Genomic DNA, 16,487 nt, shown 5'->3' on the forward strand with positions numbered 1-16,487 from the left:
TATACTTTGGTATATGTGTGTAGGGTTAGTTGGTGGTGCAATTTTTTCATTTGATTTTGTATTACAAAACGTAACATGACTGACCACATACAACTGCACAGTAGATGCATGTGCAAACGACATGATACCAAAGAAAAAGGAGAACCAGGAACTACACTACCCGAAAGGCTTTGCGTATTCTAGTTGACTACGTGGCTCCTACGTTCCTTTACAACCGACCGGGGTGATTTAAACTTAGAATGAGTAAGAAGAGGGTCATTTTTTAGATCAATCTGAAATTTAATGAGTAGCTAGTTAATACTTTTATAGTTTAAAGCAACATTTGTTATTTTCATTGATACGTTTGGATTAACGTTTTGCAATGTCTGGGAAAATCAAGAGCCGAATCGCGGCAAATGCCGACTCGTTGTCTGGAAGTGTGTCTTGCGATGAGCGCATTTTACGAGACTGTCATCAATTGTACATCGATGCCGACAGTGGTGAGTTAGCTAGCTAATGTCTCATCAAATTAAGATTTAATGAAGATATCAACCGATTTCAGCAGACATTTGCTGTCGGAATGTCATTCAGCCTGTATGTTTAGCTGGCTATATTTGGTATGACTCATTGATTCTGACTAACGCGTTAGCTAGTAGCTAGCTAGCATTACGTTGAAAGGGAAGAGGGATTCATAGTTGTACAACTGAATGCCTTCAACTGAAATGTGTCACCCATTTAACCCAACCCATCTGAATCAGAAAGGTGCGGGGGCTGCCTTAATCGACATCCACGTCTTCGGCGCCCGGGGAACAGTGGGCTAACTGCCTTGCTCAGGGGCAGAACGACAGATTTGTACCTTGTTGAAATGTTTGTTATAAAATGCATTTTAGGAAGACAAATCAGACGTTGGGACTATAAGGGTCCATCTTCACAAAGCATAGTTCTGAGCAGGGCTGGCTCCAGGCATAAGCAACATAACCGGTGGCTTAGGGCAGGGTTTCCCCAAAGCCAAACCCTGGTTTAGCCCTGGCCCCCAAATATGTTATTGTGTTCATTGTTTTTAATCTGGGTTCAGCCATAAAGTTCTATCTGGCACAGAATGTTAAAAGTACATGCGTTTAATGGATTAATTATATCACATCAAATATATTAATTCATGTTCATCACACATTTTGTTAAAGCGATAGTTCTCTAAAATGACAAATACACTATATCCTATGGATGAGAGACTATTTATGCTTGATAAAAAGCGGTGTGGATGGTGTGACGTAATTGCATAGCCTCCAGAGGCCAAATTGAGCTCCGTACCACATCGCTGTGCACCTCTCAAGTTGGTTTACTATGTGGAGGGCTCTGTATAGCTCTGCTTTGACATGAACCAAAACGTGGTGCTCATAGTGGCCGGGGACTTATGCAGGGAAACTTAAATCTGTTTTACCTCATTTCTACCAGCATGTTAAATGTGCAACCAGAGGGGAAAAAAAACTCTAGACCACCATTGCTCCACACACAGAGACACGTACAAAGTTCTCCCTCCATTTGGCAAATCTGACCATAACTCTATCCTCCCGCTTACAAACAAAAACAGGAAGTAACAGTGACTCTCTCAATAAGGAAGTGGTCAGATGACGAAGATGCTTAGCTACAAGACTGTATTTCAAGCGCAGACTGGAATATGTTCTGGGATTCTTCAGTTGGCATTGAGGAGTACACCACATCATTCACTGATTTCATCAATAAGTGCATCAACGATGTCGTCCCCACAGTGACCGTACGTACGTACATACCCCAACCAGAAGCCATGGCTTACAGGCAACACTCGCATTGAGCTAAAGGGTAGAGCTGCTGTTTCAAGGAGCGGGACTCTAACCCGGAAGTTTGTAAGAAATCACGCTTACCCCCCGTCGAACCATCAAACAAGCAAAGCATCAATACAGGACTAAGATTGAATCGTACTATACCGGCCCCCCTCCTGTACTCCCTGTTCACCCATGACTGCATTGCCAAGCATGACTCCAACACAATCATTAAGTTTGCTGACGACACAACAGTGGTCACCGACAACGATGAGACAGCCTATAGGGAAGAGGTCAGAGACCTGGCCGTGTGGTGTCAGAATAACCTTTCCTTCAACTTGATCAAGCCAAAGGAGATGATTGTGGACTACAGGAAAAGGAGGATCGAGCACGCCCCCATTCTCATCAACGGGGCTGTAGTGGAGCAGGTTGAGCTTCAAGTTCCTTGGTGTCCACATCACCAACAAACTATCATGGTCCAAACACACCAGGACAGTTGTGAAGTGGGCACAACAACGCCTATTTTCCCTCGGGAGACTGAAAAGATTTGGCATGGGTCCTCAGATTCCTGAACAGCTAATCAAATGGCTACCCGGACTATTTCCCACCCAAATTTTTACTCTGCTGCTACTCTGTTTATTATCCATGCATACAAGGGATGCGACGGTACACAGTATGTTGTCAAATGGTTCGGTACGCCCCCTACGGTTCAATACGCACGTGAACCGTGGAATTACGATATGCCTGTCATTTTCCTATAATTTCCAAAACATGCTTATTGTGCTGCAGACTACACGCACGTTGTACACTCAGATCCACAGAACCAGACGTGCAGCTTGTGAACAGGCCCGGCAGGCAACTGCTTGGGGCACCAGGCCGTTAGGGGTCTCATGAAGGCTGAAAAACTTAACTCCATAGCAATGTGGCAACCGCAGTGAGCGCACCCCCCCCAAACAACCAATGGACGATTTGCAATGACATGGGAAACTTAAAACAAATATTCTCTCAGCTACAACATGACAATGTTGAGCGCTCGTGAGACAAAGAGAAGCAAATTTGAAGAAGCACTGCCGTCTTTCAAATCCGCTCTGTGGGAACATTTTGGATTCAGCGTTCAATATGATGACGAGGGTAAGAAGACCGTAAACAAACAAAATACAGTCTGCAAGCATTGCTTTGACACTGTCAGCTACTCGAGTGGAAACACTTCTAACATGTGTCATTTACGTCGCCCTCACCCGGCCGTATCCCTTGCAGGTGGAGCTGGAGCAAGGAGAGTCCACTCGATAGCGAAAACACAACAGTCTCGCTGGTGCCTTCCAATAACAATTTGTGACAAATTCAGAAAAACATAAAGAAGTAACGAAAGCAGTGGGAGTATTCATAGCCAAAAATGTGCAGCCCTATACGGTGGTTAGTGACTTGGGATTTCGTCACCTGATGAAAAAAGTTGAACCACGTTACAATGTCCCCTCCCGCACACATTTCAACAGCTAAGTAATTCCCAAACTCTATGAAACATCACAGAGAGAAACTGAAAATAAATTGATACAGACACCCTATCTAGCTCTCTCCACTGATAGTTGGACCTCCAGAACAACTCCAAGCTACCTCACTGTGAAGGTTCTGGATTGGGAAATTATTGGGAAATGGATTGGGAAATGAAGAGCTACGTTTTGCAAACTCGTATGAGAGTCATACAAGCGCACTTTTCTTAAATATAAAGACATTTAGTGTGTGTGTGTGTGTGTATATATAGCAGCCTCTAATGTGTTAGTGATGGCTATTTAACAGTTTAATGGCTTTGAGATAGAAGCTGTTTTTCAGTCTCTTGGTCCCAACTTTGATGCACCTGTACTGACCTCGCCTTCTGGATGGTAGTGGGGTGAACAGGCGGAACAGGCTCAGGTGGTTGTTGTCCTTGATCTTTTTGGCCTTTCTGTGACATCGGGTGGTGTAGGTGTCCTGGAGGGCAGGTAGTTTGCCCCCGGTTATACGTCCACCCTCTGGAGAGCCCTGCGTTTGCGGGCGGTGCAGTTGCCGTACCAGGCGATGATACAGTCCGACAGGATGCTCTCAATTGTGCATCTGTAAAAGATTGTGAACGTTTTAGGTGCCAAGCCAAATTTCTTCAGCCTCCAGAAGTTGAAGAGGCACTGTTGCGCCTTAACCACACTGTCTGTGTGAGTGCACCATTTTAGTTTGTCAGTGATGTGTATGCCAAGGAACTTAAAGCTTTCCACCTTCTCCACTGTGGTCCCGTCGATGTGGACAGGGGGGTGCTCCCTCTGCTGTTTCCTGAAGTCCACGATCATCTCCTTTGTTTTGTTGACATTGAGTGAGAGGTTATTTTCCTGACACCACACTCCCAGATCCCTCATCTCCTCCCTGTAGGCCGTCTCGTCATTGTTGGTAATCAAACCTACTACTGTTGTGTCGTCTGCAAACTTGATGATTGAGTTGGAGGCGTGCGTGGCGACGCAGTCATGGGTGAACAGGGAGTACAAGAGGGGGCTGAGTACGCAACATGGTGGGGCCCCAGTGTTGAGAATCAGCGAAGTGGAGGTGTTGTTTCCTACCTTAACCACCTGGGGCTGCCCCTGTGCAACTGGGGTTCAGACCCAGAGCTTCAATCTTAATGATGAGCTTGGAGAGTACTATGGTGTTGAATGCTGAGCTGTTGTCAATGAACAGCATTCTTACATTCTTACGTATTCCTCTTGTCCAGGTGGGAAAAGAGAAGTGTGATGGCGATTGCATCGTCTGTGGATATATTGGGGCAGTAAGCAAATTGGAGTGGGTCTAGGGTGACTGGTAAGGTAGAGGTGATATGATCCTTGACTAGTCTCTCAAAGCACCTCATGATGACAGAACTGAGTGTAGTCAGCCTTAATTCTGGCACAGAATAGCTGACATGATGCAATTTTCCAGAATTTATTTTATTTTGCCACTTTAAAAAAAATTCCCCCCTCTGACCTTCATTGTTTGTCACGCTAATTCTGGCCATTCTACAGAGAACTCCAGTAACGTTTGTAGTGGGCAGTAATATTTAATATTTGAATATGCAGTATATTATAAACAGGACCCTGTCTTTCAAAGGTAATTCGTAAAAAAACAAGTCACTTCATAGATCTTCATTGTAAAGGGTTTAAACACTGTTTCCCATGCTTGTTCAATGAACCATAAACAATTAATGAACATGCACCTGTGGAACCGTCGTTAAGACACTAACAGCTTACAGATGGTAGGTAATTAAGGTCACTGTTATGAAACCGTAGGACACTAAAGAAGCCTTTCTACTGACGACTGGAAAAACACCAAAAGAAAGATGCCAGAGTCCCTGCTCATCTGTGTGAATGTGCCTTAGGCATGCTGCAAGTAGGCATGTGGACAGCAGATGTGGCCAGGGCAATAAATTGCGATCTCTGTACTGTGAGACGCCTAAGGGAGCACTACAGGGAGACAGGATGCACAGCTGGTCATTCTTACAGTGGCAGACCACGTGTAACAACACCTGCACAGAATCGGTACATCTGAACATCACACCTTTGGGACAGGTACAGGATGGCAACAACAACTGCTCGAGTTACACCAGGAACGCACAATCCCTCCATCAGTGCTGTCCGCAATAGGCTGAGAGAGGTTGGACTGAGGGCTTGTGTAGGCCTGTTGTAAGGCAGGTCCTCACCAGACATCACTGGCAACAACGTCGCCTATGGGCACAAACACGCCGTCACTGGACAAGACAGGACTGGCAAAAAGTGCTCTTCACTGACGAGTCACGGTTTTGTCTCACCAGGGGTGATGGTCGGATTTGCGTTTATCGTCGAAGGAATGAGCGTTACACTGAGGCCTGTACTCTGGAGCTGGATCGAGGTGGAGAGTCCATCATGGTCTGGGGTGGTGTGTCACAGCATCATCGGACTGAGCTTATTGTCATTGCAGGCAATCTCAACGCTGAGCATTTCAGGGTAGACCTCCTCCTCCCTCATGTGGTACCCTTCCTGCAGGCTCATCCTGATATGACCCTCCAGCATGACAATGTCACCACACACAGAATGAGCAGTATGGCTGATTTCCTGCAAGACAGGAATGTCAGTGTTCTGCCATGGCCAGCGAAGAGCCCGGATCTCTTGCTGGGCAACATTCTCACAGCAAGAACTGGCAAATCTGGTGCAGTCCATGAGGAGGAGACGCACTGCAGTACTTAGTATCTGGTCTGGCCACCAGCTGCATTGACTGTTACTTTTTATTTTGCCCCCCCCCCCCCCCCCCCTTTTTGTTCAGGGACACATTATTCCATTTCTGTTTAGTTATATGTCTGTGGAACTTGTTCAGTTTATGTCTGTAGTTTAATCTTATGTTCATACAAATATTTACACATGTTAAGTTTTCTTGAAATAAACGCAGTTGACAGTGAGAGGACGTTTTATTTTTTGCTGAGTTTATATACCTCACGTGCGACAAGTAATAAGACTAAGCAATTATCCCATGAAATTATCTTTATCTGGCCCCATAGTATACATAGGAATATGCATGGAGACGTGAGTAACAGTAATGGGCAATGAAGAATAGAATTCTAAACACAAGTGTATTTAATTACTTTGTAAAATGAATGGATTCACATACAAGGCCTAAAGCTTAAATTACAAGGCATTATTTTAATCATGGGCATTAATATGGAGTTTGTCCCCACCTTTTGCCACTATAACAGCCTACACTCTTCTGGGAAGGCTTTCCACTAGATGATTGAACAATGTTGCGGGGGCTTGCTTCCATTCAGCCACAAGCATTAGTGAGGTCAGGCACTGATGTTGGGCGATTAGGCCTGGCTTGCGGTTGACCTTCCTATTCAAGATTGAATATTTTCCTTCACTGGAACTAAGGGGCCTGAACCATGAAAATCAGCCCCAGACCATTCATCCACCAAACTTTACAGTTGGTACTATGCATTCAGGCAGGTAGCATTCTCCTGGCATCCGCCAAACCCAGATTTGTCTGTCAGACTGCCAGATGGTGAACCGTTATTCATCACTCCAGAGAACGCTTTTCCACTGCTCCAATGACGGTGAGCTTTACACCACTCCAGCCGACTCTTGGCATTGCGTATGGGGATCTTAGGCTTGTGTACGGCTGCTCGGCCATGGAAACCCATTTCATGATGCTCCCGACTAACAATTATTGGGCTGACGTTGCTTCCAGAGGCAGTTTAGAACTCTGTAGTGAGTGTTGCAACCGAGGACAGGCGATTTTGACTTGCTATGCACTTCAGCACTCTGCGGCCCGTCCTGTCGCTTCTGTGGCCTACCACTTTGCGGCTGAGCCGTTGTTGCTCCTAGATGTTTCCACTTCACAATAACAGCACTTACAGTTGACCGGGGCAGTTCTAGCAGGGCAGAAATTTGATTAACTGACTTGTTGGATAGGATGCCATGTTTAAAGTCACTGAGCTCTTCAGTAAGGTCATTCTACTGCCAAGAGGTGTCCACATTCTTTTGTGGATGTAGTGTATCAGAGCTAGATGGTGTTACCTTTGCTTCTCAGAGGTATGAAAATGGGGGTTGGCAAGACCAACACAGACAATACTGAATTCCTAAGACAACACAGAGAACATTCTTGTGCACATTTGAAAAGAGGAGTCACTTTGGCGGCTGCCCTACACTTCTGAACGGATTATGATCAAGAAATTAGGTTTGGAACATTTGATATTAGAGGATTAAATACAGAATTAACAAATGATTTTACCCATTGGTCATTTTTTTTTGGGGGGGGGGGACACCTTAGTTGCTTATAGATGAATGGTATTTAGCTACCCATTGATTCATGAAGAATATAACGTATAAATGCCTGACCTTAGTTCAACAGTCGAACCCCATCAGAACCCTTGCATCCATAGCGTAGTCTATGGATTTGAAGTGGTTGTATTTGACTGAAACTGTGGCGGGGAGGACACTGTTAATATTTCAGTTAAGGATTGCCGCTTTAACGTAACTACCAGTAGGAGTTGTTAGCAATAGTTAGTGGTAGCAGTTAGTGGTAGCTAGATTAGTTGGCTAGCTATAGCTTAGTGGCTAATACTAGTAAACTAACAGTTGATCAATCGGCTTTATACGAAACTCGTCACGTCAACAAGCAAGTTTTTAAAGCTACTATTTACAGTGCCTTGCGAAAGTATTCGGCCCCCTTGAACTTTGCGACCTTTTGCCACATTTCAGGCTTCAAACATAAAGATATAAAACTGTATTTTTTTGTGAAGAATAAACAACAAGTGGGACACAATCATGAAGTGGAATGACATTTATTGGATATTTCAAACTTTTTTAACAAATCAAAAACTGAAAAATTGGGCGTGCAAAATTATTCAGCCCCTTTACTTTCAGTGCAGCAAACTCTCTCCAGAAGTTCAGTGAGGATCTCTGAATGATCCAATGTTGACCTAAATGACTAATGATGATAAATACAATCCACCTGTGTGTAATCAAGTCTCCGTATAAATGCACCTGCACTGTGATAGTCTCAGAGGTCCGTTAAAAGCGCAGAGAGCATCATGAAGAACACGGAACACACCAGGCAGGTCCGAGATACTGTTGTGAAGAAGTTTAAAGCCGGATTTGGATACAAAAAGATTTCCCAAGCTTTAAACATCCCAAGGAGCACTGTGCAAGCGATAATATTGAAATGGAAGGAGTATCAGACCACTGCAAATCTACCAAGACCTGGCCGTCCCTCTAAACTTTCAGCTCATACAAGGAGAAGACTGATCAGAGATGCAGCCAAGAGGCCCATGATCACTCTGGATGAACTGCAGAGATCTACAGCTGAGGTGGGAGACTCTGTCCATAGGACAACAATCAGTCGTATATTGCACAAATCTGGCATTTATGGAAGAGTGGCAAGAAGAAAGCCATTTCTTAAAGATATCCATAAAAAGTGTTGTTTAAAGTTTGCCACAAGCCACCTGGGAGACACACCAAACATGTGGAAGAAGGTGCTCTGGTCAGATGAAACCAAAATTGAACTTTTTGGCAACAATGCAAAACGTTATGTTTGGCGTAAAAGCAACACAGCTCATCACCCTGAACACACTGTCAAACATGGTGGTGGCAGCATCATGGTTTGGGTCTGCTTTTCTTCAGCAGGGACAGGGAAGATGGTTAAAATTGATGGGAAGATGGATGGAGCCAAATACAGGACCATTCTGGAAGAACCTGATGGAGTCTGCAAAAGACCTGAGACTGGGACGGAGATTTGTCTTCCAACAAGACAATGATCCAAAACATAAAGCAAAATCTACAATGGAATGGTTCAAAAATAAACATATCCAGGTGTTAGAATGGCCAAGTCAAAGTCCAGACCTGAATCCAATCGAGAATCTGTGGAAAGAACTGAAAACTGCTGTTCACAAATGCTCTCCATCCAACCTCACTGAGCTCGAGCTGTTTTGCAAGGAGGAATGGGAAAAAATGTCAGTCTCTCGATGTGCAAAACTGATAGAGACATACCCCAAGCGACTTACAGCTGTAATCGCAGCAAAAGGTGGCGCTACAAAGTATTAACTTAAGGGGGATGAATAATTTTGCACGACCAATTTCAGTTTTTGATTTGTTAAAAGAGTTTGAAATATCCAATAAATGTCGTTCCACTTCATGATTGTGTCCCACTTGTTGTTGATTCTTCACAAAAAAATACAGTTTTATATCTTTATGTTTGAAGCCTGAAATGTGGCAAAAGGTCGCAAAGTTCAAGGGGGCCGAATACAGTGCCTTGCGAAAGTATATCACCGCTAGCTAGCCCATGTTAGATAAGCTAAAGTTAGCAAAGTGTCCTGATCACATCCCTCCATGTCTCCATTCTAGGGCTGGTAGCAGTGGCCCAGTCCGTTGGCGTGACTCTGCTGGCACCCAGGAAAAAGATCACGGTCATGTTGATGGGCAACCACTCTGCCGGCAAGAGCTCCTTCATCAACTGGTAATGTTCATTCAGATCAAGGTTACCATTGACAGCCACATGAAGAGTGGAGAGAAGGATGCAATTTGAAAAGTGTTCCATCAGAGACTGGGACTTTTCCCTACACTGATGCTATACTGTCCCCTATGCTTCCCTTTGCTTCAAAGTCATTGTAATTATGTCCCGTGGTCCATTTGTTAATGTGTGTCGTGTGTGTGGACATACACCTCGTATAACGTGAATACCAGAAAGAGTGCTTGTTAAAATGTCTGCTGTAACTTTCTGTCTCAGGTATGTGGAGGAACACATCCAGCGTACAGGAGTGGCCATTGAGACGCAAGGCTTCAGCTTTGTCACAAGTGGCCGCAAGAGAGAGTCTCTCACAGTGAGTACAGCTGGTACAGTTCGGCGTGAATTTCCTCTTCAACTTCCGTTTGCCCCTCAATTCATGCACTTTCGTTGAGGTACTTTGAGGGGTTTTACCTTTTCACTGAGTAAGTGCTCACACAGTGGATGGTGGATGTGTTTTTCTCGCAGAATGTAAACTTTGGCTTGGTTTCTTGGTGTATTTTAGGGAAATGCCACGCTGCACCTTTACCCACACTTCAAACCTCTACACGAGCTCAAAGGTGAGATTTCAGAGTTGATTCAACCTCATTCGTCAGCGTAAAAGCAGGACTCAGGAACCCCCCCCCCCCCCCCCCCCCCCCTGTAATACAGTGGCAAGAAAAAGTATGTGAGCCCTTTGGAATTATCTGGATTTCTGCATTAATTGGTCATAAAATTTGAAGTCACAACAACAGACAAAAAGTCTGCTTAAACTAATAACACACAAATTATATTTTTCTTGTCTATATTGAATACAGCATTGCCTGATGTAAACCATGCCTTGAACAAAAGAGATCTCAGAAGATGGAAGATTAAGAATTGTTGACTTGCATAAAGCTGGAAAGGGTTACAAAAGTATCTCTAAAAGCCTTGATGTTCATCAGTCCACAGTAAGACAAATTGTCTATAAATGGAGAAAGTTCAGCACTGTTGCTCCTCTCCCTAGGAGTGGCTGTCCTGCAAAGATGACTGCAAGAGCACAGCACACAGAGCTCAATGAGGTTAAGAAGAAGAATCCAAGAGTGTCAGCTAAAGACTTACAGAAATCTCTGGAAGATGCTATGATCTCTGTTGACGAGTCTACAATATGTAAAACGCTAAACAGCGGGAGTGGCCCAATCAGAGTCCTGACCTCAACCCGATTGAGACGCTGTGGCATGACCGCGTGAGCGGTTCACACCAGACATCCCAAGAATATTGCTGAACTGAAACAGTTTTGTCAAGAGGAATGGTCCAAAATTCCTCCTGACCGTTGTGCAGGTCTGATCCGCAATTACAGAAAACGTTTGGTTGAGGTTATTGCTGCCAAAGGAGGGTCAACCAGTTATTAAAACCAAGGGTTCACATACTTTTCCCACCCTACACTGTGAATGTTTACACGGTGTGTTCAATAAAGACCAGAGAACGTGTTATTAGTTTAAGCAAACTGTCTTTGTCTATTGTTGTGACTTAGATGAAGATCAGATCAAATTTTATTTGATCAAAATGTATGCATAAGTCCAGGTAATTCCATAGGGTTCACATACTTTTTCTGGCCACTGTATATGATGTGATAGTCATGCTGTCATCACCATTGTATTTCTGACAACCCATTCTAAACATTAGTCAGCACTGAGTGAAATGTTTGAAAATACCATTCAAGTAAAGGTCTCTCCCCCTCCCACACACTCACTCTTTCAATTTGTCTTTCTCTCTCTGCCTGTAGGTGTGTCTGAGTACCTGAGTACTGAGATCTGCACTTCGAGGCAAAAGCGCTTCAGCCTGGTGACGTTTGTGGACTCTCCTGGCCTGGTGGACGGGGACATGAAGTACCCCTTCGATGTGGACCAGGCCATCATGTGGCTGGGTAGGTCACCACAATATGGCGCTGTGTGTGTGTGGTGTAGGGTGTGTAATTCTGTGACGGTACTGTTGACTTTACAGCATGTTTTCTTATTCATCTGTGTTTCATCATGACACACACACACACACACCATCTGTGTGTAAAGATGGCTACAGTATTTCATGTTTCTGCATTTCTCTATCTGGCTAATTGAACAGAACATAACAGACTCGTCTCTGTCCCATCCCAGGCGAGCTGTGTGACCTCATCCTGGTGTTCTTTGACCCCATGGGCCAGGCGCTGTGCAAACGCACCCTCAACATCGTGGAGAAGCTCAACGAGAAGCACGGCGACCGTCTGCGCTTCTACCTCAGCAAGGCCGACGAGGCCGGGGGAGAGTCGGACAGACAGGTACACACACACACTCTAGTGGGACATTTTAGGATTAATACAATTCATGTTCAGTTAAGTGCTTAACGCAATGCATTATGCTTTTCCATTTCTGTAATGCACATGATTCTGTTCGTGAAAGGTTTTTTGGTCACTAGACTTGGAGGCCAGACGGGAAAGGTTATGGACAGTTATCCATCTGCTGATAGTATTGGCGCCAGTCTAAAGGTGCCAGTTCCGAGGACACACTGGTTTTCTCTGCTTCCTTGCTGGAGGTTTCGTACAAAACCAGAGATAGAAAAAAAACAAAACAAACAAACAACACACCTTTAACAACGACCACTTTTGTGTCTATTACACCTGGAAATTCACCTGGACAGAGTCATCAGGCCAGGTAGTCATGAGGCATGGTCCTAGGGCTCAGATAGAGATTAAATTCACACAGGACACTGGATAAGACAGGACAAATAATCCAGATATAACAGAATGACCCTAGCCCCACGACACACAAACTACTGCAGCATAAATGCTGGAGGCTGAGACAGGAGGGGTCAGGAGACACTGTGGTCCCGTCCGACTATACCCCCAGACAGGGCCAAACAGGCAGGATATAACCCCACCCACTTAGCCAAAGCACAGCCCCCACACCACTATAGGGATATCTTCAACCACCAACTTACCATCCTGAAACGAGGCCGGGTATAGCCCACGAAGATCTCCGCCACAGCACAGCCCAAGGGGGGGGGCGCCAACCCGGACAGGAAGACCACGTCAGTGACTCAACCCACTCAAGTGATGCACCCCTCCTAGGGACGGCATGGAAGAGCACCAGTAAGCCAGTGACTCAGCCCCTGTAATGGGGTTAGAGGCAGAGAATCCTAGTGGAAAGAGGGGAACCGGCCAGGCAGAGACAGCAAGGGCGGTTCGTTGCTCCAGAGCCTTTCCGTTCACCTTCACACTCCTGGGACAGACTACACTCAATCATATGACCCACTGAAGAGATGAGTCTTCAGTAAAGACTTAAAGGTCTGACGCCATTTACCACATTCACAAGTGTAGTCTCAGTGCTATGATGGGGTCTAAAACCAGACTGAATCGTTTCGTATACATTGTTTGTCTTCAGGAAGGCAGTGAGTTGTTGCGCAACAGCTTTTTCAATTTTGTTTGAGAAGAATGGGAGATTCGATATAGGCCTATAGTTAAAAAATATATATTTTCTGGGTCATTTGACTTTTTCAAGAGAGGCTCTATTACTGCCACTTTTAGTGAGTTTGGTACACATCCGGTGGATAGAGAGCCGTTTATTATGTTCAACATAGGAGGGCCAAGCACAGGAAGCAGCTCTTTCAGTCGTTTAGTTGGAATAGGGTCCAGTATGCAGCTTGAAGGTTGAGGCCATGATTATTTTCATCAATGTGTCAAGAGAGATCGTACTAAAAAACTTGTCTCCCTTGATCTTAGGTCCTGGCAGAGTTGTGCAATCAAATGTTATTAGTCACATGTACTTACTTACGAGCCCCTAACCAACAATGCAGTTAAAAAAATTATGGATAAGAATAAGAAATAAAAGTAACAAGTAGTTAAAGTGCAGCAGTAAAATAACAATAGCGAGACTGTACACAGGGGGGTAATGGTACAGAGTCAATGTGCGGGGGCACCGGTTAGTTGAGGTCATTTGTACATGTAGGTAGAGTTATTCAAGTGACTATGCATAGATAACAACATCGTAGCAGTAGTGTATAAGAGGGGGGGTTGCTGCTTGAAATTTCTGTTTAGTTTATAACATCAACTAATCTCCCTGTCATGTGAATGGCTGTTTCAGAGGGTGATGATGCAGATAGTCCAGGAGCTGTGCAAGCGGCCGGGACTCAACAAGTGTGGCTTTGACATGCCTACCATCTATGTCCCCAACCCCAACAAGGTAGCCACCTTTTTGTACACTGCACCTGAAAGTCACTGGATGTGCCAACCTGGGCAATCTTGGGACTATCCTAGCTAAACAAATGTGTGTATACTATGTACGTGCGTTTTGAACTTCACTTCCACCTGCTTGTCCCAACCCCAGCCCAGTCGCTGTGTGAACCAGATTGAGGAGGCATGTCGCACCATCGAGAAGACCATCAACCAGACGGTCCAGAACACACTCAACTCACTAGAGAAGGACTGTGAGCTCATCACTAAGGCCATTGCAGATACACTCAGCCACGACAGGTAACACACGCCTGCATACTTAGTGTGTTTTACAACTACACTCATTCTCAACTTGCTGAAAAAATAGTGACTGAGGATATTGTTGATGACACGAGCACACATCACTGATCTTCTCTCCTTTCCAACACAACAATCTCTCTGTCTCTCTCTGTCTCTCAGGCAGACCAGTGTAGATAACCGGCGGGCGCGCTGTAAGGGCTGTGTGTTGGCTCTTCTGGGCTTCAGTGTGCCCTTCATGCTGATGGCAGCCCTGGTGCTGGGCAGCCTCTCCAGAGAGCTGCTGGAGATGTCCCTGGGGCATGATGGCATCGAGGCCCTCTCTCTCTACCTGGTCAGTGTATTTGTAAGAGAGAGACAGAGTGAAGGGGTGTGGGGAGGGGTGTTAATCTGACCATGGTCGTGTGTGTGAGACGGAGTGGGGGATGTTTTTGTGTTTGTTTGACTCTTTGCCCTTTGTCCCCAACAGGTTCCTGTAGTGAGAGTGTTTGACTCTATGTCTGTGGAGTACCAGCTCTACAGTTGTGGTGGACTCATCTTCCTCTCCTTCCTCCTACTCATCCTTGCCCGCTTCTCCTTCAGGTAAGAGCTGAGCACACTCTCAAACTGCGGGATCTTGTTCAACTTCAAGTGTCACCAGTTATCAATGAATAATGCCTAAAGCATCTCTCTCTCTCTCTCTCTCTCTCTCTCTGCAGATCTCGGCCCACTCTCTCTGGCCGACAGAAGAGGCAGCTACAGGAAAAGCTGGATTATGTGCAGGAGGTGGTAAAGACCAAGAAGGTAGTGTGTGTGAGCGTGCGTGTGTGTGTGTGTGTGTGTGTGCGCTTGTCCACTAACAGCGTATCTCTCCCTTCCTGTAGAAGAAGCTCTATGAGGAATACCTTCGCCAGAGTGTGGGTGATCAAGATATGGACTGATAGAAAAAGCAAGGGATGGATCGATGAATGGAGGAAACCACAGAAGTACCACTTAACATTCCTACTGTAGAGGACCAAATGTAATGTAGGGTTTAAACTGTTCATGCTTTACCTTCCTGGCCATGCCTTTATGGTGCATTTATGACAAGTTGGAAACTCTGGGGCTGTTCAATGTTGGCCATCAAAGGCCAAAACACTTCTGGTGTTAATCCTGTCCTTCTAATCAGGGACTGATTCAGACCTGGGACATCAGGTGAGTGAAATTAACCACCAGGTAGAAAACTGGAAAACTTGGGCCTCTTTCTACGATGAATTTCCAAGTTGAAAATGTTGGAGTTTCCGACTTGTCTTGAATGCACCAGTTACGTGTCTCTCGGGCACACGCAGGGTGACATGGGAAATGTATCCTTGTCCAAGTGTTGCCAGTCCAATGTCTGTTCATTCATGTTATTGTAAACCATAGATCACCTTTAATGTCTGATACAGTAAGCTCTTAGAAACCAACTCCGAACTGTGGTACTCATTCATTTACCAGTGTTTCACTCCCATGTTACCTGATTGTTGCTTTTCAAATCCTCATGCAAACTGGCATCATGGGACCGGTATTTTTGTATGAGAGAATTCTGTGCACTAACTACATTATGAATTGAACAAAGCATTTATATATATATTTGTTTCACTGTTTTTTGGTAGCCACAGCTGTGCCTGTTTGCTCAGACAAACACCTATGATGCAATATAAACCAATAACATTTACAAGGGACCTGTGTTTTTGTACAAGGTGAACTCAGCAATCTGTGTCTCTGTAAGCAAATCGGCATCAAATGACTTTTGCTGGGCTGTTTACTTGCTGTTTCTTTTGTTCACATGTAACGGTTCAAACCTGCAATTGTGCACTTCCACACATTTTCTGACCTTGATTATGTCAACTGTTACTAACTGTAAGACTATGTAATGGGAGACTCGTGAATAAGCACAACGGCTGCTTTGTACTGATGTGTGACCAAGCAGTTAACAACCATGATATGACACCTTTTTTTTTTTTTTACTTTTCCTACATTGTTACTGTTTCATTCAAAATTATATAATTAAAACGCACAGTTTGTACAAACCAATGTTTTCAGTTCAGCAGGTGTCATGAATTTTTAGAATATCGACCCCATGTTTGGCATCAGCCAAGACAACCTCTATTATTTCCATACGGGCAGTGAGAAAATTGATGTCACGTTTGTTAACCTATTATGTGGCGTGTAGTGTCCCCCCCCCAAATAGGATTTGAGCAGGCAGCGTCACATTTTCAAACCACTTTGTGGTTAAA

At 44.7% G+C, this 16,487-nt stretch overlaps 1 protein-coding gene across 1 annotated transcript; it reads left to right on the forward strand.

Annotated features, from left to right (window-relative positions):
• Nucleotides 1-129: 129 nt before the first annotated feature.
• On the forward strand, nucleotides 130-16,284 carry LOC110537909 (uncharacterized). The gene is made up of 12 exons (XM_021624378.3): nucleotides 130-479; nucleotides 9,632-9,743; nucleotides 10,014-10,107; nucleotides 10,297-10,351; nucleotides 11,536-11,676; nucleotides 11,903-12,063; nucleotides 13,865-13,963; nucleotides 14,108-14,253; nucleotides 14,413-14,584; nucleotides 14,720-14,832; nucleotides 14,949-15,033; nucleotides 15,114-16,284. Exons 1-12 carry the CDS (start codon nucleotides 362-364, stop codon nucleotides 15,168-15,170), a joined length of 1,353 nt encoding a protein of 450 aa, XP_021480053.3. The 5' UTR covers nucleotides 130-361; the 3' UTR covers nucleotides 15,171-16,284.
• The last annotated feature ends 203 nt before the right edge of the window (nucleotides 16,285-16,487 follow it).

This window comes from Oncorhynchus mykiss, chromosome 12 (assembly GCF_057628025.1).
Source record: "Oncorhynchus mykiss isolate SJ-2025 chromosome 12, ASM5762802v1, whole genome shotgun sequence".
Classification (NCBI taxonomy): Eukaryota; Metazoa; Chordata; class Actinopteri; order Salmoniformes; family Salmonidae; genus Oncorhynchus; species Oncorhynchus mykiss.

Bases quoted from the DNA above. Each gene is read 5' to 3' on its own strand.
- LOC110537909 (XM_021624378.3), top strand. From the start codon at position 362: ATGTCTGGGAAAATCAAGAGCCGAATCGCGGCAAATGCCGACTCGTTG. The intron at 10,352-11,535 runs GTGAGATTTCAG...CTCTGCCTGTAG, and splicing joins ACCTCTACACGAGCTCAAAG to GTGTGTCTGAGTACCTGAGT. The intron at 11,677-11,902 runs GTAGGTCACCAC...GTCCCATCCCAG, and splicing joins CCAGGCCATCATGTGGCTGG to GCGAGCTGTGTGACCTCATC.